Here is a 27893-nt window from a genome sequence, read left to right on the forward strand (position 1 = left end):
ATCATTTAGACAATGGGTATCAGACGTAGGTAGTAATTTATTCTTTATAACGCCAGAGATGCACCAGAGTAACGGTCAGGCTGAGAGATATTGCAGAACAGTTCTTAACATGATTCGTGTGGAGGTAAATTTCAGAAACGAAAATTGGTCAGAAGTTTTGTGGAAACTGCAGCTCACCCTGAACGTTACGAAACAAAAGTCCACTCAATATTCACCTTTATATTTGTTAATTGGTAGCGATGCTGTGACGCCCGTCATTCGTTCCGTTGTACGCGATGTGGCTCTAGAAGGAACAAGTGCCAACAGAGAAACCTTACGCGAGCTTGCCCGACAAAGAGCTTCTCAACTGCTGGACAAAAACCGAAAACAGCAGGACACTCGAGTAAATGAACGGCGCAAACCCCCGCGTACTTTCCATGAAAACGACGTGGTCTTCGTGCATAAGACTAGCCAATCTGTTGGAAAGCTGGATTCTGGTATGCGTGGCCCGTACAAAATAGTGCGTGCGCTGCCACATGGACGTTATGAACTGAAGCTTCTTTCTGGCTCACTTGGGAAGACCACGGAAGCTGCTGCCGAATTTATAAGTGCGTGGCACGGAGAGTGGACGCCGGATGTGTGCACCGCATTTTTCGAGTGTGAGCATAATTTGTAACAGTAATTGGGTTTGTTTCTTTTTGTCATTTAACTGGCATAAATGAAGCCGGTCTTTACTACTTGTTGGTCATCCTGAGGGCTCTGACAACTATTTTATTTTGAGATATACTGCGGTCACTGTCTCGGGCAACCTGAGGGCTCTGCCACTGTATACATTAGCTTATTATGAGATATACTGCGGTCACTGTCTCGGGCAACCTGAGGGCTCTGCCACTGTATACAATAAGACATTAACTTATTTTGAGATATACTGCGGTCACTGTCTCGGGCAACCTGAGGGCTCTGCCACTGCATAAATTAACTTATTTTGAGATATACTGCGGTCACTGTCTCGGGCAACCTGAGGGCTCTGCCACTGGAAGAATTTGTGAAGACATGCTACGGAAATTGTCACTGAACAACAACTTCCCAACGGTCAGCAACATAATATTGCATTTCTGTGTGTCATTTTTAATGCAAACAATCTATTTTTAGGTGATGAGAATAGCTCTGAGGAAGGTATTGTCGCCGGTCCATCACACCACCATGACGACATAGTACCTCTAGACGGACCTATTAATGCGGGCGAGGACGCTCCGCCGTCAGGAGAGGCCGTGTTAGAAGATGATGATGACATTGGAGGCGTGGCCTAAGTGACGTCAAGGATGGTGTGATGTCAGGAGGGCGCGTGGCGAGATGTTGTTGGAGGGGCGCGTTTGGGCTCGAGGCGCGTTGGCGCAAGGCATCGTTCTCTTTTGCTTGCGACAGTCGGGACGGACGGACGTTCACATCGTTGCACAATCGTTGTATTTTATTATTCAAAGTTATTATTGTCAAAGTTTAGTTGTTGTCAAGATTTAGTTGCATTTTGTTAACCTTAGTTAATTTACATTGTTGGTTATAATTAAAGTGATTTCTGTCTAGGTTATATCGTTTATATTTTTTTTTAATAGTAAAGTTAGGGTGTTGATAATAATATATATACTAGCTTTTTATTATTGTTCTTGGATCTTGATCTCTAGAAATATAATTATTTAAAGAAATTTATTGAAACAGGTTTACAAATACATTTATACAAGTAATAGAACTTCGCCCACTAGTTGTCGTGCTGAGTGGTAGTGTGTAGTTTGCTGCTCGTAGTTTATATTAATGTAATTAAATTGTTTAGTGTTATTAAAGTTTAGAGTTTGTGTCTGTTGTGTGGGGCCTTGGTCTTCAAACTCGGGCCCTCTCGTTTCTGCTTGGGTCTACGGCCATTTAGCTTCGCGGCCATTTTGAAAAGTATCGGATCTCTCGCTTTCGGATTGATGCTTTTGTTGGCTGACTGTGAATTTGGAACAAACTGTGAGTGTGTTGGACTTATTCTTCGTCCTAATTCTTACACAATAAGTGCGCGGCGTGTAGTGTTCGAACTCTGGAGCCTGCGCGTGGCGATTGTGTGATCCGCTCGACGGACTGCGGTGCAATGACGTACAGTAACTAAAATTATGCATCTTACTGCTTATTTATTTGTGCTACTTGCTTGAACATTTTGCATCAATTGCTTATTGAGCTATATTTGGGAAACATTTAACAATGCATTGTGAGGGTTGCACTACAAAATTATGCAAGGAAAAATTTAAGTGCAATAAATGTGCTTCAGAATACTGCTTTGATTGCCTGAATATTGCTCCCGCTTCAAGGAAACAATTAAGCGCTAAGCAAATTGCGTCTTTAAGCTGTCCTTCTTGTCAAAACGTTACGAAACGTAAAACTAACTGCAATACTCCGATCCACAAACGTCCTGATTTGAATGACACTGTCAATGCTTCTTCCTCTTTTACTTCCTACGACTCGACTGCAGTGGATGCTTCCTCGGACATGGAATCGATCAGCGGACAAGTGACCTTGGAGAGCATAGGGCAGCTTCTCGATATGAAACTAGCGCCTGGCTCTTCGTTCATGACTCATTTGCGATCCTCGCTTAGGAAGGATATCACAGAAATGGTGTCTCAGGAGGTTAATCGTGCTGTTGAGGGCTTGAGAGTGGATTTCTCGCAAACGACGGATTTCATGTCTGCTGAGCAGAAAAGTATCCGATCCAAAATTTGTGATAAGGAAAAAGAAATCGAGTTACTCAGACTACAACTTAATAAAACCGGGGAATCTTTACACAGGCTTCAGAATCGAGTTTCTATGGTGGAGAAAATTTCTCGAGACCTCAATATTGAGATTCACGAAGTTCCGGAGAATAATCATGAGAACCTTAATCACTTATTTAAAAAACTTTGTGAGTGTTTGAGTGTCAACATATCTGATGCAGATATCAAATCTTGTCGTCGAGTTGCTAAAATGAATCCTGACTCGAGAAGGCCAAGAAATATACTAATCTCACTGTCATCCCAGCGTCTTCGTGATGAGGTTCTATCTGCAGTTACTAGGTATAACAAGTCTAATTCAAAAGATAAGCTTGGAACCGCTCACGTCGGCTTAACATGCGCGGTTTCAAGGATATATGTATCTGAGCATCTTTCTCCTGAGGCTAAGGAACTTCATAGCATGGCTAGAAAACTGAGCAAAGAGAAAAATTATAAATTTGTTTGGGTTCGTTTTGGTCAAATTTATATTCGAAAGGACGAGAAATGTCCCGCAGTTCATATTAAAAATATTGAAATTATTAATAAACTGAGAAACGAGTAATTGCAAATAATTGTGCTATTGTATTTAATTATTATTATTTTTTCTTTCTTTAAAAACTTCTGTTATATTGATTATTAAGTATTTAGTTAAGTAGTTATATCTTTATTAATAATTAATTAGTGTATAGCTTTAATATTAACATAATTTTAATTATGCTTTCAATATATTACCAGAATGTATATAGGATGCGCAGTAAGCTTGTAGACTTTCGTTTGAATCTACTTACCAATAAATACGATGTAGTATGCCTGACGGAAACGAATCTTATTAAGTCAGTGTTTGACGGAGAAGTGTTCGACTCGCGTTATGCTGTCTTTAGGAGAGATCGTGTGGATTCCTCCTCTCATAAAATTGAGGGAGGTGGTGTTTTAATAGCAGTCCAGAAAAAAATTGAGGTTATTCGTCAGGCATCTTGGGATAGTAATATGGAGGATGTCTGGGTAACTCTGTTTATGAAAGGATCTTCGTCGCATCTTAACATATGCGTGTGTTATTTGCCTCCAGATTTAAATTATGATAAGCTGAATGAATTTTATTCTAATTGTCAGAAAATAATCTTGAACGATCATCCTGATGACGACTATTTGTTATTGGGAGATTTTAACCAACCAGATTACATCTCAGCCATGCGTGTTGCTTCTCCCTCAAAACTTAATATTTGTGCTGGAGATCAGCCTTGTACCAGTGGGAAACTCTGCTTACTGGAAGAGTTTATGATTTCTTGCAACTTAATACAGTTTAATTACATACAAAATAATATCGACCGCATTTTAGACTTAGTGCTCTCACATCTTATTAATGTTAAAGTTGGTGATGTAGAATCAATGAGTAGGTTGGATAAGTATCACCCAGCGATCATAATAAGCTTATCAGCCCAGCCAGTCTCAAGAAGTTTGGCAAAATGCAATAATAAACAATTAAATTTTAACAAATGTGATTACAATAAAATAAAAAATGACCTACGTTTCGTGGATTGGAGCATGCTTTTATCATCGTCATCGGATATTAATAAAAATACACAAATATTTTATGATATGTTATTCGAAATAATTGCTCGCCATACACCTTTGACCTCGTATAAATATAATACTTACCCTGTTTGGTTTAGTAAACCTCTAATTAATTGTATAATAGAAAAAAATAAGTATCATAAAATGTACAAAAAATTTGAAAATCCACGTGATTATGATGTGTTTTCAATGTTACGTCATCGTTGCAAAATGTTGACCAAAGAGTGCTATAAAAGATACATTGCAAGTACAGAAGAATCTTTACAGAAGGACACTAATGCATTTTGGAGATTTATTAACAACAGGAAAGGTCACGTTTCTATACCAAATGTGGTTACTTATGCTGGCGACTCCGCTTCTAACGGTCAGTCAATAAGTGAACTGTTTTCACGGTATTTCGGCTCTGTTTTTGTTAATGATCACAATCAAGATGATTTTCTCAATCATAGCTGCACGGAAATCGATAACCATATTTCTTCCATACTAACTCAAGTTTCAATAAGTGAGAGTGACATACAACGGAAAATTAAACAGTTAGATGGAAAGAAGGGTCCGGGCCCCGATAAACTTCCTCCTTCTTTTATTAAAACATGTGGAAAGGAACTTTCTGTTCCGCTTAACATTATTTTTAATAGTTCTCTTAGATCTGGTACTTTTCCAAGTTATTGGAAAACTGCGCACATTATTCCTATACACAAAAGTGGTGATAAATCTTGCTGTGAAAATTATAGACCCATTAGTATATTGTCGTGTTTTGCTAAACTGTTTGAGTCGTTAGTATATGTTTATCTTTACAACCATATGAAACCATTGATCTCTAGCCGGCAGCATGGTTTTGTTAAGAACCGATCTACGATTTCCAATCTCCTTGAGTATAAGCATTACCTGTGTCAAGCTTTTGCCACTAGAGGACAGGTTGATTCTATCTATACGGATTTCTCTAAGGCTTTTGATAAAGTTTGTCATCGATTACTTTGTCGCAAGTTATTTTCATACGGTGTTCATGGAAATTTGTATCGATGGATTTGTTCGTATCTGGAAAATCGAAGTCAACTGGTGGCATTGAAGGGTTTTGTTTCTGCTCCGGTGCAGGTTGGTTCTGGTGTTCCCCAGGGATCCCACTTAGGACCCCTCCTTTTTATTATTTTTATTAATGATTTGATTGAGAAATTATCTTGCAGTTGTCTTTTGTATGCCGACGATCTAAAGGTCTATAATGTTATCTCCCAGACATCCGATTGTCTCGCCTTACAAAAAGATTTGGACATTGTATCGGAATGGTGCAAGGTCAATCACATGCATTTGAACATAAATAAATGTTCCATAATTACGTTCACTAATAAAAAACATAAAATCATTCATACATACACAATTGAGGGCGAGACACTAAAAAGACTATTCATAGTTAAAGATTTGGGTATCTACTTCGATGAAAAACTTTCATTTAGGGAACACTATGAACAGATTACTTCTAGGGCAAATAAGTTATTGGGGTTTGTATTGAGATCAACAAAAGACTTTAAGAATCCTCGGAGTGTTTTGTATCTGTACTTCAGTTTAGTGAGAAGTGTATTGGAATACGGCAGTCCAATATGGTCCCCTAATTACAGAGTGCACATTAACACTATTGAGCGTGTGCAAATGAAGTGTTTAAGATTATTAAGTTATCGTATACAACCAGGCCGCTCTGAACTTAAATACGAGCAAAGACTATTAAACTATAACATGCAGTCACTAGAAGATCGACGTACATGCACTGATCCGATATACTTATATAAGATAATTCACTCTCTGTTGGATTCGCCTGAACTGTTATCTCAGATTTCACTAAACATTAAATTTAGTGCTCGGAGGGTCAACCAAAACATTTTGTTTGCATTGCTAATTTACAAAAACAATATATCTTACTATAATCCCATTACCCGAATGTGTCGTACCTATAACGAACTGGCAAGGTCGTCACCTGAGTTAGATATTTTTACTTGTAGGTTAGTTTCGTTTAGAAAAATGTTCAAGGGCATCCTCCAATTGATTAATAGGTAGGTTAATGTAATTGTTTAATGTATTATATTGTGATTTTTTCTTTTTTTCCTTACATTATTCGTTAGATTAGTTTTTGTTATTGTGTTGTTTTGTCATAATTGTAAGGAACATTGTTATACAAATTCAGCACTATATGTCTTGTTTTGTCGTGCGCACATAACTTATGTTGCAAGCCAGATTTTGTTTCTTTTTATTTGTGTTTTTTATGTATCTTTAGCTTGTGATGTGTATTGTGAGCCTAATAAAATAAAATAAATAAAATAAAATAAAAAATAAATACTTTAAACTGTAATATTTACATTATAAAAACATGACTATCAACATTTTTTTCCAGATGTTTGCCTAAATAAATATTTTCATAAATGGACTTAAAATAACTCCTGGTGTAATATTATATAAAAATATACTAGTTTTATTATAACTTAACTTTGATGAAACAGCAATTTTTGGAACGATTGCTCCAAATAAACAACATTATTACTTTTTTACGAAATATGAAATAGCAGTGGATTTTAGCGGTAGGTACCAAATTAATATTTTCTTCAAAACAAAGACAAAATGATTAGTACGGTTTCGAGTGATTCCCCGAACCCTAAATGTTCGATGTCTTAGAGGTTAATTTTTGTAACTAACTGACAAATCAGTCTGCAATTAATTTTAAAACATACCTCAGACATCTTGCACAAGTTAGTTTTTTTTAATAATATTTATTTAAATATTTCAAACAAATATTTAAAAGTAGTTCTTCTGACTAATATGGTGTGTCCGTAACCCAGTTTCTTGAACAGTAGTAACAATAACATTATTTCTTATTGATAAATTGATGTGAATTATAATTATTACGAAAGAATACTAGTTATTTCTTTACACAAAAAAAATGGTACTAATATTTACGATGGTTTATTTATAAATAAAAAAATAATGAGTGTCCGGCACAAAAGTCTGATTCATATTCACGCGCTTCACTCGAACGTACCCAGCGAAATACGAAACATCAGGCGACCCCTCCCCGCGCTGGCGGTAGCCAGTGGCTCGGCTGACGTGGTCGCGACGTGACGTGTGGCTGGTTCGTGTCGTCGCGAAGATATAAAGGTAAATATCTGATTCATATAGCCTTGGTACACCTGTGTTTCTGATTAGGATGTTCGTTTTTATAATTAAGGTAAATGGTTTTCAAACTTGAATCTGCGGGAAATATAATGCCATTGGGGAACAGAAACCTCTGTATAAATAACAATCCTTAATTGCATACGTGTGATGATTTATCGATGTTAATGGGCAAAATTCTGAATGATATGTGTCTGATTCCTAAGGTAAAATACCATATTAATCAGAATGTCACACATATTGTTAATGAAACGTTACATTGGCACGCTACGCTTGTAACAAGTCATTTCGTATGAACCTAATGTTATTTACATGTCTAAAAACAGTAGCTGTAAATTTCGCAGCAGTCCTAATAACCTCAAATATTGTGATAATTGATATTGTCAAGTGCCATATCATGCCGTGATTGACTAGATTTAGATGTTATGATAAGCATCATGTGCATTTACTGTGATTTTAATAAATAATTGACTGATTTTTCTAACTAGAATTTCATTTATATCCCTGATTCATATGACCCCAAAAAAATTAAAGTTAATTATCTCGGAAACCATTTTATCAAAAAGTGTGCCTTTTTCAGACATTGTATCTTAGGTTATCATCTTTCGTAAAAATGTGTTTTATAAGCTTAAAAAAAATTAGGCCATATGAATCAGACAAATAACGCAATTTCGGAGAATCACGCTTTCCTCCTTTTTTGTCAATAGATTTTCCTTTTCTTCGCTTTGTAGTATTCAAAATCTATTTTTTTTTCAAAAATCCAGTTTGTTCCAGAGTCACTAACAATAAAATGTAAATCTTCAGTTTCTATTGATTATACATTACTCAAATTTTGTTTATGGGTTATTGGTACAGTAGTCATTAAGAGGAATTTCTACAATAGCACATAACAATGTCATGATTTATTCAATTTGTTCATACTTATAATGTTACTGTACAATATTGGCGGACTTAATGACTATTCAGTTCGCTTACTACGGAATTCTATTAGTTTATAGGGCTTTGAACCTATGAAGTTGCCGTTGTAGCCGTTTGCCGTTTCAAATTCAGTCGTTAATTTAATAATCAGTGTTTTGTTTTCACTACATTGGTTTCTTTTCGTCGATATGGACACGATAAAAATACAATAATTATGAGAAATACTAGCTGACCCGGCAGACTTCGTAGTGCCTCAATCGATAAATAAAAGACCTAAACTTTGGTATAAAATAAACTTAAAACAAAGTGAATCGGACCGACGAGGGACACATCAAAGGAAAAACAAAATTGTTATTTTTATTTAATTCCGAGCATTTTCATATTTATCTACCTTTTAAACCTTCTCTGGACTTCCACAAATAATTCAAGACCAAAGTTAGCCAAATCGGTCCAGCCGTTCTCGAGTTTTAGCGAGACTAACGAACAGCAATTCATTTATATATAAGTATATATAGATGACGAGTTCCGTAACGGTAGTAATGCTGCACAAGCGGCTCATAACACTAATGAACTAAACGGAATGAACACCACAAGCGAACGCATGATTCGTTATTGGTTTGAAAGCTTCCGATGTGGAAATTTTGATTTAAAAAATCAACCTCGTGGTTTCCGGAAAACTAAAGTCAACAACGTCAAATTAGGGGCAATTTTTTTTTTTTTCCTACCTTTGCTGATAGCCTTGAGAGGCTATTTCAGCTTCACCCTAACGTTAGTAGGTGAGCTTGCGGGGCTCAACCGGAGAGTTGCTAACATTGACCCTAGCAAGAGCAGTGCTTCGCAGAATCTACCACCGGATCGGAAACGCGACCCACTGAGAAGATCCGGCGAGAAACTCAGTGGGCTGTGTCTATGGGTTAGTTCGCTCGTCGAGCCCTTCGTCGCAAGCGACGGGTTCGACGAGGACGGTGACCGGTGCTTGTGGTGCCTAAAAGCACCGTTAATGGATCAGGAGGATCCGTAATAACGTGCTTTGGGCGACGTCGACGGTTTACCATTCGGTCTACTGGGTCGGGTATGTAATTTCCAGCGGCTACGATGAGAGGGTTCTCATGTCGTGCCGCCTTCTCAAAATGGCGCAGCGATGCCGACTGCAGATACTTACTAACTGAATCGAGCTCCAGGTCATCGTGGAGATCCACGTTCCTAAGGAACCAAGGCGCTCCGACGGCTATCCTGCAGAATCGGGATTGAATAACCTGAAGGGATTTCAAGTGGGTTCGGGCTACGTGAGCGAACACTATGCTTGCATACGTCATAAACCGTTGTGCCAGACTTTGTCGAACGCCTTCGCGATGTCGAAGAAGAGGGCGCCGGTTGGAATTTGTTTACGCCTATTTAGTCCTATCAGAATGTGCTCCGTGAGGCGGTGCACTTGTTGTACGCACGAGTGTTTAGAGCGGAATCCGAACTGTTCGTCTATGAGAATTTTGTTCGCGGTAACAAAGTCCCAGAGGCGTTTCCTAAGGAGCCGTTCGTAAATTTTACCTATCGTCAGGAGGAGACTAATCGGACGGTAACTAGAAGTTTCGTTTGTCGGTTAGCCCGGCTTATGTATACCGATAACGTCCGCTTCTTTCCACACCGCGGGAAAGATGCAGTGCGTCATAGCGGCATTTAAAATTGTAGCCAACATTACTATCAGTTGGACTAGCAAGAGTTTTAGCGCGCGGTTGCGGATGCCGTCGGAGCCGGGTGCCTTCCTAGGTTGGAGGTTGTGGATCGCGTCTCTAACTTCGTCAGTGGTAATGGGGGGTAACGCGTCCGAGGGCGGCAGGGAAGCTCTGCGCTCGACCTCCCTGTCGACTAACTCGGTGTGTTCGGGGTCCGCGTGTTGAGTGCTGGTGGTGCACTGCTCTTGCAGTGCATCGGCCAGCAGCTCAGCCTTGTCATCGTCATCGAATGCCGGTGGTTGGCCTGAGGGGCCTACGAGGGGAGGCATAGTAGCGGTAGTTTCGGATTTGAGAGTCCTAGCTAGTCGCCAGTATGCTTAGTGGGAGGGCGCGAGTTGTTCTAAATAACTATGCCAATTATCGTTTCGCGCGTCGCTTAGGCGGGAGTAGACTTCGCGTTGTAGACGACGCATCCGAATCCGGTTTGAATGCGTGGGAAGACGATCGTAGGCCCGGATTGCCGCGTTCCTAACTCTTAAGAGATTCCTAAGATCGGGGGACAGTCTGATGCGGTGGAAGCTGTCCTCCACATCGACTTCTTTTGAAGATCTAATGATCGCGGAAGAGATGTGATCGGTAATGATGTTTATGGGTTCGACGGTGTCCTCGGGGGATAGATTCGAATCCGGGCCGTAAGGGAGGATTGGCGGAGCGGCTTCGGCTAGGCACGTGCCCAGCTTATTCCAATCCACCATGGTCCTCGTAACAGAGACTGGGTTGTGAGGGCGATCGAGCTGCATAACGACAGGTCGGTGGTCTGAGTCGAGCTCTGACAGTGCTTCGATGGAACGTAAGCGCAGAGTTACGTTCCTAAGCAATGCCAGGTCTATAGTGCTCGGACGGAGCGCGATGTTATACGGATAACATGTTGGAGTTGGGGGACCGACTACTTCAAAGGTGAGGTCGTCTATAAACGCGTCGAGACGCCTACCGTTAACGTTTGTACGATGGCAGTTCCACCTAGTGTGGTGGCAATTTAAATCGCCTGCCAGGATGACAGTCTCCCATGCCGAACAGTGACTCGATGTCACTGCTCAGTAGGGGCTTGTCCGGGGGGAGATAAACGGATGCTATGACAATCGGCTGGTGTCCCGTCAGCGAGATACGGCACACTGACGCCTCGATATGTGAGAGCGAGGGAGTATCGAGAGGGACAACGTGCAGGGCCCGCCTATAGTAAATGGCAGTCCCGCCTTTGGAGGCGGTGAGTCTGTCATTCCTAACCATGACGTAATTCGCGACATTCGGGCCACGATGCGAGGGCTTCAGGCGGGTCTCCTGCACTAACAAGATATCTACAAGATTGTCGCGGAGGCATTCGAAAATTTGATCGCGTTGCCGCGCGAGTCCGTTAGCATTGTAGAATGCTAACGTAAGGGAATACGGTTTTTCTCTACCTTTTTGCGCCATTGGTTACCGGTAAAGATTTTTATAACGTGCGGGACACGGACCCGTAGACGTCCATGTGATCGAAAGCGGCCGTGAGCCGCTGTTCGGGGGTTACCGACCTACGTATCGCGTCTGCGAACGATTGCAGACGGTCGAAGATAACCGCGGTGACGAAGTCGCGCACGAGCGCGAAGTCGTTGACGGCAGAGGGTTGCGGGGGACGGAACGCGGGCGCGGGGCGAGGTGCGAGCAGGGGCTGGGGCGCGGGGCGTGTCGCGAGCGGGGGCGGGGGTGCGGTTTCCGTTCCCGCCTTCGTATACGGCAGCGGTTTTTTCCACGCTGAGACCGTGGGAACTGCAGCCGGCACGAAGGCGGGTTTCGGCACTGAAGGCGCCGAAGTCTTTGGGCCTAGGGGCAATTGTGGAAGCTAACGGTACTTAATCTAGCGCTGAGCCGGCAATAGCTATCAACATCATCATCATCATTATCCTGCCCTTCTCCCAGTTACCTGGGGTCGGCGCAACATGTTTTCTCTTTCCATAATCTTCTGTCATATAACATTTCTTCGTTCACCCCCCTCTTACCCATATCGTCTTTCACGCAATCCATCCATTTCTTCTTAGGTCTACCTCTTCCTTTATATCCTTCCACATTCATAGTGAACATTTTCTTACCAACCTCATTTTCATTTCGTCTCATCACATGTCCATACCATGACAAACGCGCACTTCTCAGCTTCTCTGTCACAGGTGCCACTCCACTTCCTTCAGACTTCCTCTATCTACAGCTATCAATATAAGCCTCAAAACAAAATTGGGCCATTTACATCAATATGGCGGGTTAAAAAAAAAGCTTGATTAGTGGTTATGACAAGATAGAGCCTTCGATTCGCCTCGAAGGCTCCGTCGGCTGGACGTCCTTGGGGTGAGCCGCGCCGTCTGGTTGTAGTGTTGACCGCGGTAGCCCCCCTACCTCATCCGGGTTCTGACCTCGGAGGGGATCGGACGTCGGGTGTAAGAGTGCAGGGAGTCGTTTAGTGGGTGGGTCCTAAAATCCTTGGGCCCGCGGTCTGCTCACAACACCATGCAGATCGTTGAATCTCACATACCCCGCGCGCCCCTTTTGCGCGGGGACCTCGTAGGAGGTTCGGCCCTCTTCGATCGATCGCCAGCGCGACGAATACGTTAAGGTAGCTCTTCCATTGCGACACATGAACTAAGTGATTTTGAGCCTCATTGCAACATTTGGTGAAAAATTATTTCTTTTAAATCGTAATCGTATGCGGTGGTAGTTAGACCCTGGTTCAGCACCTTGGCACCATCCCAAACGAAAATTTTCCCCAAAAAGGCTGGATCACAATCCTCCGTGTCCTCCACACTATGCCCGGTTGTGTCTGTAGCGTACTTCTACGGATAACATGACACCACCCAAGCTGTGTCCGGTAAATCATCATCTTTCCTTGACAGCTTTACCAAATACCACATCAAAAATGTATTATTATTCAATGGTCCATGGTCGGAAATTTTCACTAATTACAGTAGCGTTTCCGAATCGATCCCGCGGGATGGTTTCTTTGTTAAGTAGACGTCATCGGAAAATTTTGCGTTGACCGACAATGCTGAATTACTCATTCGCTTAGTGAACGTCTAAGATTTATATTTTCATTATTATAACATCTATCTCTCTTTCATTACAATCCTGATATCCTCCTCCTCCGTGCGTTGTATTCCTCAGTTCTGAGGGTCGTGACCTTTACTGAGCACTTTTGTTAGGACTATGTTCCTCCATTCACTTCTGTCCTCCGCGCAGTGGATAGCTACATTGATGCTGGAATCCAAAGTCGTCTTAATCTGATCGGACTTCCACTTTGCCGGTGATGAGAAGTCTTTCGAGATTATCATCCTTTTTCCTCGCAACGTGACCGAAAAACTCTAAATCCTACGTAGGCAAATTGTGGAGAGTCTTAATAAGACACCTAGTTCTTCCAGGATTGATGCGTTTGTCCGATGCGCCGTCCAGAAAATCCGCAGCATTTTCCTCCAGCACCACATCTCAAACGCGTCGATCCGACTTCGATCAGCCTTCTTCAGAGTCCATGTCTCCGCCCCATATAAGAAAATAGAAAACACAAGACTTTTTACAAGTTTACGCTTGGTTTTTATGGAGATGTTTCTATCGGACCAGACGCTATCAAGCTGAGACATGGCACTTTTTGCTATCCCGATACGTCTTCGAATCTCAGGCTCGCACGATCCAGTATTCGCAATCCTGGAGCCTAGGTATATGAATCTTTCCGTTGTTTCAAGATGCAGTGACCCCGTGTGCTCCAGTTTGTTCACACGGTCTATTACCATCACTTTTGTTTTGGATCGGTTAATGGCAAGACCAAGTTCGAGGCTAATTTTTTCAAGCTTGCTCATGAGAGCAGCCATCTCGCTTTCATTAGCCGCGAGGAGAATGGTGTCGTCGGCGTATCGGAGGTTGGTCAATTTTACTCCACCAATGGTAACTCCACCATCCCAGCCTTCACAAGTCCGTCTCATGATATACTCTCCATAGATATTGAAAAAGACTGGAGATAATATGCAGCCTTACCTTACGCCCTTCCTAAATTTAAAGGGGGCAGATATTGTTTCCTCCACTCTAATGATTCCCTGGTTATTAATGTACAGTTTGTGTAACAGTAGGACCAGATGTTGCGGTACTCCCAAATCTACTAGTATTTTCCACAGGTGATCCCATTTGACGCAATCAAAGGCTTTACTGTAGTCAATAAAACACATGACCATCGGGGTGCCAAACTCATACGACCTCTCGATAAGCTGCCTAATATTGAGGATTTGTTCACGCGTTCCCTTCCCTTTAACGAAACCGGCTTGCTCCTGGGGAATTTGCCAATCTAGGAAGTGGCGCAAGCGGGTGTTGAGAATGTACAGTAGAACTTTGCTGCGATGGGAGACAAGGGCTAGCGTGCGGTAATTGTCGCACTTCCTAGTTGACCCTTTTTTATGAAGCGGCAAAATGATCGACTCAGTCCAGTCATTGGGCCACTCGCCATGTTGCCATACGTAATTGCAGATGCTATGCACTGCATTCACACCCCTATCTCCCAGTGATTTAATTATTTCTGCCATGATGTGATTCGGTCCTGGAGCTTTATTACTCTTTAGTCGAGAGATCTGATATAAAACCTGATATCCTGATATAAATATAAATAGATATAAATAGAATCCTGATATAAATCGATAATACATCTATACATAAATGATAAAATGGATGTTGATATCGTAGCTTTATGATGCTTGGGCATGGAAAATTTTTAATGAGGTTCTCGAGGATAGAGCAAGATGTAGTAGAAAGTAAACAACAGAAGTGTAAGAGGCTCAATTCTCCCAAGATGTAAATAGTATTAAATAGTAATGAGAGTAGAGACAGGAAAAAGAATGTACATTCGTGTCATCATGTGCCTGTATTTCGGACGCGAAGCCATCGTGTTTTTCTATCTGATGGATATGATATTATGTAGTATTTTGATAATGTGAATATTTCGACTGGGCGCTCAGAATGACCATTACAAAGAAATTAGCTAATTGAGAAGAAAAAATGTATCATATTTTTTTGTCAACCATTCGTGAGTGGTCACGATCGCTCATAGATGACAGTAATGCAAGGTAGCCAAGCCACTGCCTGCCACTGAGGATTGACCTCATTCTCATTTTGACTTAGCACATGACATCATCTAGTAGTGCTTGTTCATAACACGTAACCACCTCAATAGACCGCTAACCTGGGCTGAACGCTTTCAATAAAAACATTATTTGGATTCACAAAAGCACGGGAATTTGTAAAGTTATACCCAACGCACCATCATTGGCTGATAAAAATAACAAACAGAGTATAATTCGAATGGATTTTTGAAGCAGTACATGTTATTCGCGTAACCCTTACCCGCTTATGTTTGACACGGGCGCCAGAGCAAATATGGCCGCCGATCGCCATTAAAACTGTTTGTTTGGGGCGCTTTATACGTTATTGTGGTTTTATTTTATAATTTTTTGCTACTGTTCTCAGCATCCATATAATGGCTTGTGCTGTGTCGAACTATTGTTTTATTTTTTTTAATATAATTCATATAACGGTTCGCGCGTTGAAGATTTCAAATAAAGTATTAAAATCAGGTACTATAACACAACGATATATGTTAAGTGGTTACTGGAGCCCATAGACATCTACGACGTAAATGCTGCCACCCACCTTGAGGTATAAGTTCTAAGGTCTCAAGTATAGTTACAACGGCTGCCCTACCCTTCAAACCGAAACGCATTACTGCTTCACGGCAGAAATAGGCAGGGTGGTGGTACCTAACCGCGCGGACTCACAAGAGTCCTACCACCAGTAATTACGCAAATTATAATTTTGCGGGTTTCTTTTGTATTACACGATGTTATTCCTTGACAATAACACAACTTATTAAGAACATACAAGCTATGGTCTGTTTCTGTGCGACGCTAAAAGAGTTGTTTTCTGCCAAGTAGTTTTGATGAATAAAACAAACAATATTCTAACACAATTGAGTTTTCAACTTCACTGTTCAAGAGGCCTGTAGTATTTATGATTTGACAGCTGCATAAGACAGGTCATGAGATGATCTATCCATCAGCATTAAGATAGCACTTGAACTATAAACAAAATACTCCCTATTATTACAAAGAGAACCTACTGGTATAATGATAAAAGATCAACTGACAACCCTTATTGAAAGTGATCGTTTCAAACACAGCTACTTACAAACAAAAGAGTCACATTTGTGGCTATTAAGAATTCGCGTCACAACCCTAGCCACAACATAGATATCATAATAAAAGTATGCGGTATGTGGACGTGTGTTTGTTTCGTGTACACGATCTTTATACGTAGATGCGTAGACATTTTTACGGTTTACTTGGCATTAAGCGTTTGCTAAAACCTTGAGAATATTTTTCAAACATTCATTGTCACAGCACAAATTACTCGTAACATACTAACAAAGAAAAAAAATTAAATTTAAATATTTTTTTCGATTTAATAAAATATGAATATATAAGTATGGCCTGGAATTGTTTTGTAATGAGAGAAAAAGAAACTAATATCAGTTGTTCTAGTTACGTAACACGGATAATATGGAAGATTAGGAAAAAATGAGAAGATGATATACCTATATTATGTTGAACTGTTTGAAAAATGTATAATGTAAAAAACATAGGGAAAGACAACCAGTGTACTGTGTGGAACACAACAATCTTATAAGATAAATATTATAAATAGCAAAGTCCAACATTAGACGCAAGAAAATATATTTCCTTTGATTATCTTCGAGCTATAATAAAATCTTTCGACCAATATTTAAAGAGAATGGTTATGCATAGATGAAGCCGTTAAATGTATTGCGCAATTATACTCATGTGTCATAACCGAATATTAGGTAGGTAGATCGTGGGCTCATCTGCACAGGACATGGGCCACTCTTCATACATTGCACGGCCCACTAAACGAAGTTCAAGGACAGTAATGAAATTAAGTTTAAATAACAGACTATATATCCCTTTTATTATAAACAAATTAAAATCAATATTGTTCATGGGAAAACAGAGATATTTAAAAAATAAGATAAGCTAAGATAATATTAATAAAATATAAATGATTTATTCTAATCTTTTTCTATTTGAAGTCGGTTTTTGTTAAAGCATGTTTATTTATATAAGGTAGAATCATTATAAAAATTTAAAAAACAAGGCTGAGAAGCCGCAGCTTCGACATATTTTAGGCAATTAAACGTGGGAATTGAAGATAAAGAAACAGATGGCGAACTACGATAAGGGAAAAAAAACTGTTTGTCTTGAGACGAAAACAAGATTATGATTCTTATAGAGTTGAAATTAAATTAAGGCAATCAACTATGTGAAATAATACACATTAGATTAACTAAAATTGGATTAAGATTGAGTAAAATATAGCGGGTGCGCAGCACCAAAACAACCCACCACTCGCTATTCCTTTGAATTGCCAATTTGGGATAATAAGCAGCCCCGCCAACCCCTAAGGACTGCAGAGGTAGGTACTGGGAAAAGACATCAGTGACCAGACTCAATGGCCCGAATGTACGGTCTGACTTTTATTAATCAACTAGAAGCGGGCACACAGGTAACAGAGGTCGCGCGACGCCGTCCCGTAATTAAGTAGGTTAAGGATAGGAATGTCTCTCACTTACTTGTTGCTGGCTTCCGAATTATCGACAGCATGCCGATACAAAAATTCGCAATGAAGCATAGCCGCAACGAGGAAAGAAATTGGTCAGCACTATCACAATACACACGCCTGTCGCCGGCATTCGTCATTTGTGTTGTGATCTAACGGGTCGTCGCTTCCCCTTGCGGGATGGGCCTCGGAGCGACCCCCTCTACCCGGGCTTGAGACCGCCTGCCTAACGAGGCAGGGGTGAAGAATTTACTGGTGTGGGTCCATATATGCAGGTTTGAGTAGTGGACGGGTCGATTTCTTCTTCAGTCTTCCGTCTTCTTTCTTCTGTCTTGAATCATCATCTTCATCGGATTCCGCAAAGCACGAACACGCTAAGGATCCACGAAGCACTAGTGAACCGGGCTCGTGTGTTGTGCGGGTCAGGTCGGGTCGTCGCGTCCCCTTACGAGAGCGCGGAATGGGCCTCGGGGCAACCCCCTCTGCCCGGGCTTGAACTCCCTGCCAACGAGGCAGGGGTGATAAGTTGCAGGTTTGGATGTATAAAATGATCGGTAATAGTTTGACGGGTCGATGAACTCTTCTCTTCAATTCTTCTTTTTTCTATTCTCTTCATTTTTTCCTCCTCCGGCCTTTTTCCTTGATGCACAAAAGTAGCTCGTATTTATAAGTAGTAGAACAGCGAGGCAGTTTGTTCATTAATTTTCTTGAATACCGTCTTAAACAAGTGTTGACTTGCGTTGGACTTATAACCTTTCAACAATAATCTTAACATTGAGAAAACAGTTCACTTTAACTAACTAAGTAGAAGGGGTGCGCCGATTTATGTATATATAATATATATACAGATAATAAAACGAACTGATAACAGAGTTGGATGAAATTTCTGAAACATAGAAGAGCTACTGTCAATTGTTATTCCAGTATTTACAGAAGACGCTTATATCAGAACGGAACGGCCTCGGTACGCTCGGATGACGTTCTCTCTAGTAACTTCTATCCAAGTGCTGGGGTTCGACAAGGTTGCGTTGTATCGCAGCTCTTATTCAATGCCTACACAGAGATCATAATGCGCATCACTTTGGAGGATGCGACAGATGGTGTAAGGACTCGACAGATGGTGTAGCAATTGGGAGGTATAGGATTGCAAACTTGCGATACGCGGATGATACCACATTGTTTGCAACTAATGCGCAATGCATGAGGGAGCTACTGTTGAGAACGGTACGTGTGAGCCTTGAGTTTGGATTGAGGATTAACCGCAGTAAGACCAAGGTGATGATTGTCGAACTCGCCGTATCTGAATCAAATGGCGGATTGCGATGTGGTCCAATCCTACATATATCTTGGGGCTTTAATCTCAAATAATGGCGGATGCGTGGACGAAATCAAAAGGCATGGCTGTCACGAGGTCGGCGATGGACGGGCTGAGGAAACTATGGAGAAATAGAAACATAACTAAAACCACAATGATCGGGCTCGTTAGAACACTAATATTTTCAATATTTCTATATGCTGCTGAGACGTGGACCGTGCGAGATATGGAAAGGAAGAAAATAGACGCTCTGGAAATTTGGTGTTGGAGAAGAATGCTTGGAGTTTCGTGGACCGACTTTCGTACAGATGTCTCGACACTTCCGGAACTCGGCATCAAGTAGCGTCTATTTGCTATAGTACAGTCTCGAATGGTAGATTTCTTCGGACACGTTTCGCGACGATATGGCCGGTCCATAGAACGCCTAGTTATACAGGGAAGGGTTGATGGTACAAGACCACGCCGGAAGACACCAATGCCGACCAAATTTAAACTGCAGTGGAAGGTCCCCTAAATGAGTGCAATAGAGTGGCCTCAAGCAGGGAGAGATTGCGGGACATCGTGAGATGCATCAAATCTGCCCCTTCCAGCACTACATGACGATCACGACCACTCTGTCAAGAGTGACACGATTGAGAAGAAGAAAATAGATAATAAGCTCCTAAACAAAGAGCAAACAAATCTTCTCATCACACAATGTTTGCTCGATGTAGGAAAAGAACCCACGACCCTCGGCTCAACCGTCAGAGCTGCTAACTACAGCAAGCACCACCGAGTGATTCAAATTCATTCTGTCAAGTTTATTATTATTATTCTTTATTTTGGGATGCTTTAGAATGACTACCGCTAAATACAAACTAATGAATTTAAAAGAAACAATTGACAGATATGTACATTGTAGCGTGCTGTGAATGACTTAATGGATTATATATATTGTGTAATGTTTCACGTACGTGTTAGAAGGTTTAGTATGTTTGCACTGTGGAACCCTAATGCGAGCTCAAGTTAATATGTATAAAATGCGTGAGATCAAACGCAGAATGAGAAATTCAGAGCAAAATGTTCAAGAAAATGTTTGTCTTCAAAAATAAAATTAAATGGGATTCATTATTAGTGATTTCGTTCTATCATATTTTTGGTTTTTATTGGTGTAGCAAATATGCATTTCCCCTAAAATTAGGAACATTTTTATTTGGTAAGTGTTTCTTGATTTATTTTTTAGCCAATTCGTTTGTGGATTGGGCAACGCAATGTGCAAATACGGCTGATGTCGCTGTACGATTCCGTTATTTGTTTTTCTTAGAAGAGGTTGTTCAATCGTCATTTTGAAAATATGAAAAAAAAAAACTTTTATTCAGATGAGAATTACAGGTCTCAAATTATAATGTATTTTTTTTATTATTATTGTAATTGTATAAATAAAATATAAACCTACTGAACTGCAAGGGTATCTGGACAGCATTGTTCAATATTGATACCTGTCTGAATTTTTATATAGTACATCAGATAGTAGTAACATGTCTAAAAGTACTGCTACAATGTATAAGAAATAGTTTATTTCTGGATCATACCTGGATATATCATATCCTCTGACTTAAATAAAAACAGTCATCTCTCATTATCAAAAGTGATAAAGTTTCTTTTGAAAAAGAAAAGGTGACCACAATATTTCATGATACAAGTCACAGGCCTTGTTTATTTTAAATATTCAAAGAAAAAATGGTGTGCGGAAAAGAAGTGAAACTTCTTCCGCACTCTCTATGGTCGAGTGGTTCGCAAGACGCTTTGTCTATTTTTTCACCCTCGTTCTTCCGAAATTGTATCTTTTCTTTTTAGCCGTAACGAATCTGTCTGAATTAAATTTTACTCTTAACGCACCTAAAAAAATTTCACTTCAAAAACATCAGAAGTGCATTTCTTATTCTCCTACAGAAGAAAAAAAAATCATAATTTTTAAATATTGGAAAACTATTAAAAAAATCTTTCAAAATAATATAATAATCTATATAAATAAAAATGAATTGCTGTTCGTTAGTCTCGCTAAAACTCGAGAACGGCTGGACCGATTTGGCTAATTTTGGTCTTGAATTATTTGCGGAAGTCCAGAGAAGGTTTAAAAGGTAGATAAATATGAAAATGCTCGGATTTAAATAAAAATAACAATTTTGTTTTTCCCTTTGATGTGTCCCCCGTCGGACGGATTCCTTTTGTTTGTTTGACGTTTATTTTATACAAAAGTTTAGATATTTTATTTATCGATTGAGGCACTACGAAGTCTGCCGGGTCAGCTAGTATGTTATAAAAATTTGTTCACGTAATGTCTTTCTTTCTCTGTGATGTTTAAACGCCTATTTTCCTTTCTCCTAGAGATTTCAATTGACAGCAACAAACTTTTTTTTTTGTTTCAGCCTACTCTATGTTTATTTTCTCGGGATTAGGTATTACTTGCGGTGTGCATAGGTTGTGGACGCATCGATCGTACAAAGTCAAAGCACCCGTAAAGTTTCTCTTGATGGCTTGCTTCTGCAGCAGTGGCCAGGTAACTGACACCTTGTTTGTTTTTTTTTATTTGGATCATAATATGCTTCGACTCATGAAGATGAAACAGAGGAGAGATGGGGTTCCTTAGAAATTTGGCTATGTTATTTATGTAATGGAATCTTCCAACATAATTTTAGACAAACATAACATTTTTGAAGTCGTCGTGGCCTAAAGGATAAGACGTCCGGTGTATTCGTATCTAACGATGCAACGGTACTCGAATCCCGCATGCGGGTACCAATTTTTCTAATGAAATACGTACTAAGCAAATGTCCACGATTGACTTCCACGGTGAAGGAATAACATCGTTTAATAAAAATCAAACCCACGAAATTATAATTTGCGTAATTACTGGTGGTAGGACCTCTTGTGAATCCGCGCGGGTGGGTACCACCACCCCACCTATTTTTCCGTAAAGCAGTAATGCGTTTCGGTTTGAAGGGTAGGGCAGCCGTTGTAAGTATAGTGAGATCTTAAAACTTATATCTCAAGGGTGGCGCATTTACGTTGTAGATGTCTATGGGCTCGAATAACCACTTAACACCAGGTGGGCTGTGAGCTCGTCCGCCCACCCATCTAAGCAATAAAAAAAAATTTAAGACGCCCGATAAACTTAGAAATTTGCATTTGATCACATGTCAAGGACCGATGACAACTATACTCGTAATAACTATATTATAACACGTTTAGTGCTTTCTTCAGTTTTTATTCCTAGCAATAATCAAAGAGTCTAAAATAATAGGACGACAATAAAAAAACCTGATCTTAAATCGTAAAATTATTTTTAGTTGTATTATTACACTTTCGTCTTATATTCTAATCAAGATCACCAAAATGAAAATAAGATTAATTGATTTTTACTTCGGCACCCTTTTACTCGGGTAGCAATAAAGTGTGTTTTTTTGTTTATTGATTTTCAAAATCAATTGTTGAAGGTATTGCAACAAGAATAATTTAAGCTAGACGAGCTTTTTCAGTGGTTTAATAGCTGTTTAATTAATGATTTGAAGACTCGTGTGTTCCTTTTTTTTTTTTATTGCTTAGATGGATGGACGAGCTCACAGCCCACCTGATGTTAAGTGGTTACTGGAACCCATAGACATCTACAACGTAAATGCGCCACCCACCTCAAGATATAAGTTCTAAGGTCTCAGTATAGTTACGACGGCTACCCCATCTTCGAACCGAAACGCATTACTGCTTCACGGCGGAAATAGGCGGGGTGGTGGTACCTACCCGTGCGGACTCCCAAGAGGTCCTACCACCAGTGATTACGTAAATTATAATCTTGCGGGTTTGATTTTTATTACACGATGTTATTCCTTCACCGTGGAAGTCAATTGTGAACATTTGTTGAGTACGTATTTCATTAGAAAAATTGGTGCCCGCCTGCGGGATTCGAACACCAGTGCATCGCTTCATACGAATGCACCGGACGTCTTATCGTTTAGGCCACGACGACTTCGTTCTGTCTAACATCCTTGAGATAAAGAAGTATTATTACAACTCACTACAATAGCATTATTCTTGATATGTCTTATGCTGTTAATTTTGTAGACCTGGCTTTTAGTGGTTCTCTATGCAGATTTTAATAGATATTTTCTAATGTCCTTTCCATCAGCAGCTGCCTGTCTGGAAGTGACAAAATTACTGGGTCGTTTCATATTGATAATTAATGTGATTGTGTGTACAATGGACTGCAAATAAATAATTCTAATGAACCTAAACTCGATAGCCATGACTCCTAATTCCATTTAATTACAGTTGAACTTCGTATATGTATGCTTAAAGTAAGTAAGTAAGATTCAATTTTGTCTCCCACCGTAGAATTCAATATATAACTGGGTGAGGGATCACAGACTCCATCACAAGTTCGCCGACACCGATGCCGACCCGCACAACGTGAACCGAGGCTTCTTCTTTTCCCACATAGGATGGCTGATGATGCAGAAGAACGAAAGCGTCCTTACGAAAGGAAAGCTGATTGACATGAGTGACATAGAGAGCGATTCCCATTTGATGTTTCAACATAAGTATGATGTTACTTTTAACTTCGACCTTAGATTTAAGTTGTATCTTGGATGTGATAATAATAAGGAATATGTTTGCCAATAAACCTGCAAGATAGATAGAAATTAGGAGAATCTTCAAGTAAAAAGATCAAGAGTCATGCCAATGTTGGCTTTGGATCTTCCGAAATATGTCACTTGATGAAGGAAGACACCATTCAAAAAGATTTTGTGAATTTCACGCGAAAGCCTGCCTTAAGTACAAATAACATAGTGCATTATTTAGGGGAAAAGTAGCTTATAAGATTTTCCCTACATAAACGCAAATGTCATGAAGGTGTTTCTTTCTTTTTAGATACCACAATCAATTAAAGATCCTATTCTGTTTTCTAATACCAACATTAATGAACATCTTCTTGATCGGGGAAGATTGGAAGTGCGCTGTTGCCTGGCAATGCTTCATACGGTTCCTTTGCGTGCTACATTCTGAACTGACTGTTAACAGTTTGGCTCATATGTACGGCTATAAACCTTACAACGTGTGAGTAAAGCTATTTTTATTCGTTACATTTTGAACAAAACGATTTTAATATAATAATATTGCATATATTATTATGAGTGAAGAAACTATTGCCAAAGCGGAAGGAAAAACATCGCGGGACCGTTTTAAGACTACGCTATAATATAATAGCATATAGTATGTAGCTCATAACACAACAATATCGCACACCATACATTGTAATGAACACGTTTACATTGTAGTGTACTATATATTATTGGCTAAGTATTATATAAAATACCGAATACAACAACTGAAATGGAAATAGACTAGACATTTAATTCGAGATAAAACAGAAAAATGACCCAAAGGAGTGACAGAATGGTATCCAAGATATAAAAAGCGAAATAGAAGAAGACAGCAACGTAGATGGGAAGATGACATCAAAAAAGTGGCAGGAACGACTTGGATGAGAAAAGCGCAGGATAGAATATTATGGAGAACCCTTGGATAGGCCTATGCTGTACAACAAGACGATCAAGAAACCGGTGTCAAATAATAAAACTAGAGAATAAGTGTATTAAACATGTAACTTATAGCAATGCTACATTTTACCTACAACGCTGCACTGTGACGCGCTCACTCACGCAACAATAACCACGAGAAATCTACTATCGCCACCCCACTACAACGTCAACGATCACTATTTAAGAGGCCGCAGCGCGCCAGTAATGTTGCCCACTGAGTTTCTCGCCGGATCTTCTCAGTGGGTCGCGTTTCCGATCCGGTGGTAGATTCTGCGAAGCACTGCTCTTGCTAGGTTCAGTGTTAGCAACTCTCCGGTTGAGCCCCGTGAGCTCACCTACAAACGTTAGGGTGAAGCTGAAATAGCCTCTCAAGGCTATCAGCATAGGTATGAAGAAAAAAAAAGTACGCCGTTTTTCCAGAAGCTTCGATGTTTGGTACCAATTTCGGAACCCCTCAATATAGTTTGCTATCTTCGTTCTAATTGCTATTTGGTTATTTTTTATTGCCCTTGAAGGCAGACACCAGCATACGGCCCACCTGACGGAGTGCGATAGTCCCGCAGTCCACTCGTCTGCCCAAGTTTGATCTGAGCGGTAGCCCCGCAGCCGTCAGAAAAAGCATCAGCTAGGAGGTTAAGGAACGCGGTAACCCCGCAACCCGTTCCAAGAACCACCCTTAGGAATTTGTACGTTTACCTTAATATCTACGTATCCGTTTGTTTTGTACAATTTGTTACATGAACGAATAAAGTTCCTGTTTACTCAGACATCAGTTATTTTAATTCATCTGGCAACATCATAAACTTAAATTAGATTGTTAATAAAGGCTTATCTTATCTTATCTTATCTTATCTTATCTTATCTTATCTTATCTTATCTTATCTTATCTTATCTTATCTTATCTTATCTTATTATAGGCTCAGTGGTGTAGATTGGGAGAGGCCTATGTCCAGCAGTGGACGACTGTGGGCTGTTGATGATGATGATGATGATACTATATGGCACTATAGTATAGCGTAGTCTGAAAGCAGCTTGATTCCACCGTCCGCGATACTCTCCGAGTGACAAACGACAGGATGAGAAGGCAGAATATCGTGAGGACGAAAGCGACGCATGGAAGCGGTCCGGAACCTCAGATACGAGGAACACAATTGGTGGAGGAGAAGGGTGATCGGGCTCACGACCCACCTGATACAAACTGATTATCGGAGCCCATAGACATAAACACGTGAAATCCGCCACTCAGCTTGAGATAAAGTCGATTTTCTGAAAAACCATTCAGACCTCTCAAGGCACGATTAAATTGCGGCAGGCGGGATGGTATCTACCCGTATAGTTACCTAAGTTAGTTTTCATATAATTAAAGAAAAAGCCTGAATATTTATAATGTAAAATGACTTTGTGTGACTTTTTTTAATGTAAAGTGTTTTAGATGAAAATCGTACGATAAGACCGATTCAGCAGTATTTTTATCATATTCTTTTTCCTCAGAAACATTGAAGCATCAGAGAATATTCTAGTTTCGGTCCTGACGTGCGGCGAGGGCTATCATAACTTTCATCATGTCTTCCCATTCGACTTTCGTGCAGCAGAGACTATGGATTTCTTCAGTCTATCCACAAAAATAATCGGAACATTCGAGAAGATTGGTTGGACGTATGACCTCAAGCAAGCCAGTCCAGAAATGATCAAGGCGGCTCGTGACAAGCTAGGGGGTGATGGGTCTAAAGCTCACAATTAAACTTTGACCGATTTTTGTGTGATTTTCAAAATTATATATGGCATTTTTAGATATTTCTAACTTGCGCAGAACATCCTTCATAGCAACTTGTGACTAGGCAAACAACATAGCCTCTCAAGGCTATTAGCTTAGGTAGGAAAATAAAACAGACATAATAATATTTAGTGGTATCTATTTATTATTTAATAAAGCATTGAGACACTTCAAGTTTTAAAAGTTTTTTTCAAAATCTTTTTATTTTATTTTTGTGAAAATAATTAATAATTATAGAAAAAAAATATTTATTGGAGCTTAAAAAAGATTCTTTCGAATATCCGACTTCTTGTAGTAACGGTAGAAGCATAAAGAAGTATAGAAATTCAGTGCAAATCCTACATCGATTCTGTGTCCAGGGACGAATTGTAAATTTTCTATTATTAAGTTTATCTGATGTAGGTAACTATAATAAATTATACATTATTTACAACTTAAAAAAATAAAATAAAATAAATTTAAGATTAGACTTACTGAAACTCATTCATAATGAAGACAAATTAGCTAGTTATCATATGATCGTTTTTGCATCAATTTCGGTCTTCCCAGTGCTACCGCATGGTATTTCTAGGAGTGATAGTACTGATCTGCTAGTTATTAAATGGAATCACTACCAGTATTCTTACAAATAATTTGATTTAACATCTACTTAATTTAAAGACAATGTTCACTCCCTTCCCATGAGGAGAGTAGAGAAAGCATACTTTTTGTAAAATAATTATTCACTAGTGGTCGCCCTGTGGTCGAAGTTCGACCATAATTAATTAAAATTCAAAGTTTGAACATTATTATGGTTCTATTGTCACATTTCTATAATCATCATTGTTCTACAATTACAGCTTTCTCCAAGGTTTCTAATGTTAATAATTATTATGTCATGACACCATGCAAATCAGAAAATATATTTTATACTATTGACATTAATTGCATGATAAAAAATAAATGTATTATTAAGACAAAACCTAACAAATACTATTTAGGTAGCTACAATTTTAGACAAGTAGCAAACTCGCTACATTATTTTTTACACATTTATCTAGCCATGAATTTGGCTAATTGGCAACCTACTGCTTCTTTAGAGCAGAAAAAAAATATGACATCTATTAATTTGGAATCCGTTCCAAGTAATTTAAATTATATACTAAGACAACAGAGTTTACCTCTTGCAGTAAATATGATCACAGCCCACACAGACACAGCCCATCAACAAATAATATTTCTTTGAAAACAACTGTGATCAACCTGGTGCATCAGAACTTACAAAGTTTGATGGGTAAAGAACTTGAAATTGATTTGTTCCTAGATTATAATAAAGTCAATGTTCTATGTATTACTGAACATTGGCTTAAAAAATATGAATTAAATTGTAATTTAAAAAATCACCAGGTTGTAAGTTCCTTCTGCAGAGAGAATGCTATACGAGGTGGCTCACTGATCATTTTTAATAAAGATTATAAATGTAAGGAACGTAGAGACATTGTG

The 27893-nt window shown here is 39.6% G+C and overlaps 2 protein-coding genes across 2 annotated transcripts in view; one reads left to right on the plus strand and one right to left on the minus strand.

The window, feature by feature from the left end:
- Positions 1–17970, minus strand: part of LOC114253601 (acyl-CoA Delta-9 desaturase-like) — a 29972-nt gene extending 12002 nt beyond the window's left edge. Inside the window, exon 1 of the mRNA XM_089728416.1 lies at positions 17760–17970. Within this exon, the coding sequence (XP_089584542.1) occupies positions 17760–17886 (127 nt within the window). The 5' untranslated portion in view covers positions 17887–17970. The remainder of the gene's footprint in view (positions 1–17759) is intronic.
- A 1965-nt stretch (positions 17971–19935) lies between these two features.
- LOC114253602 (acyl-CoA Delta(11) desaturase-like) lies at positions 19936–26572 on the plus strand. The gene is made up of 5 exons (XM_089728417.1): positions 19936–20256; positions 21470–21600; positions 23430–23635; positions 23967–24152; positions 26129–26572. The coding sequence occupies exons 1-5, from the start codon at positions 20121–20123 to the stop codon at positions 26376–26378; spliced, it is 909 nt and encodes a 302-aa protein (XP_089584543.1). The 5' UTR covers positions 19936–20120; the 3' UTR covers positions 26379–26572.
- Positions 26573–27893: the final 1321 nt, after the last annotated feature.

This window comes from Bombyx mandarina, chromosome 06 (genome assembly GCF_030267445.1).
Source record: "Bombyx mandarina strain Sakado chromosome 06, ASM3026744v2".
NCBI lineage: Eukaryota > Metazoa > Arthropoda > Insecta > Lepidoptera > Bombycidae > Bombyx > Bombyx mandarina.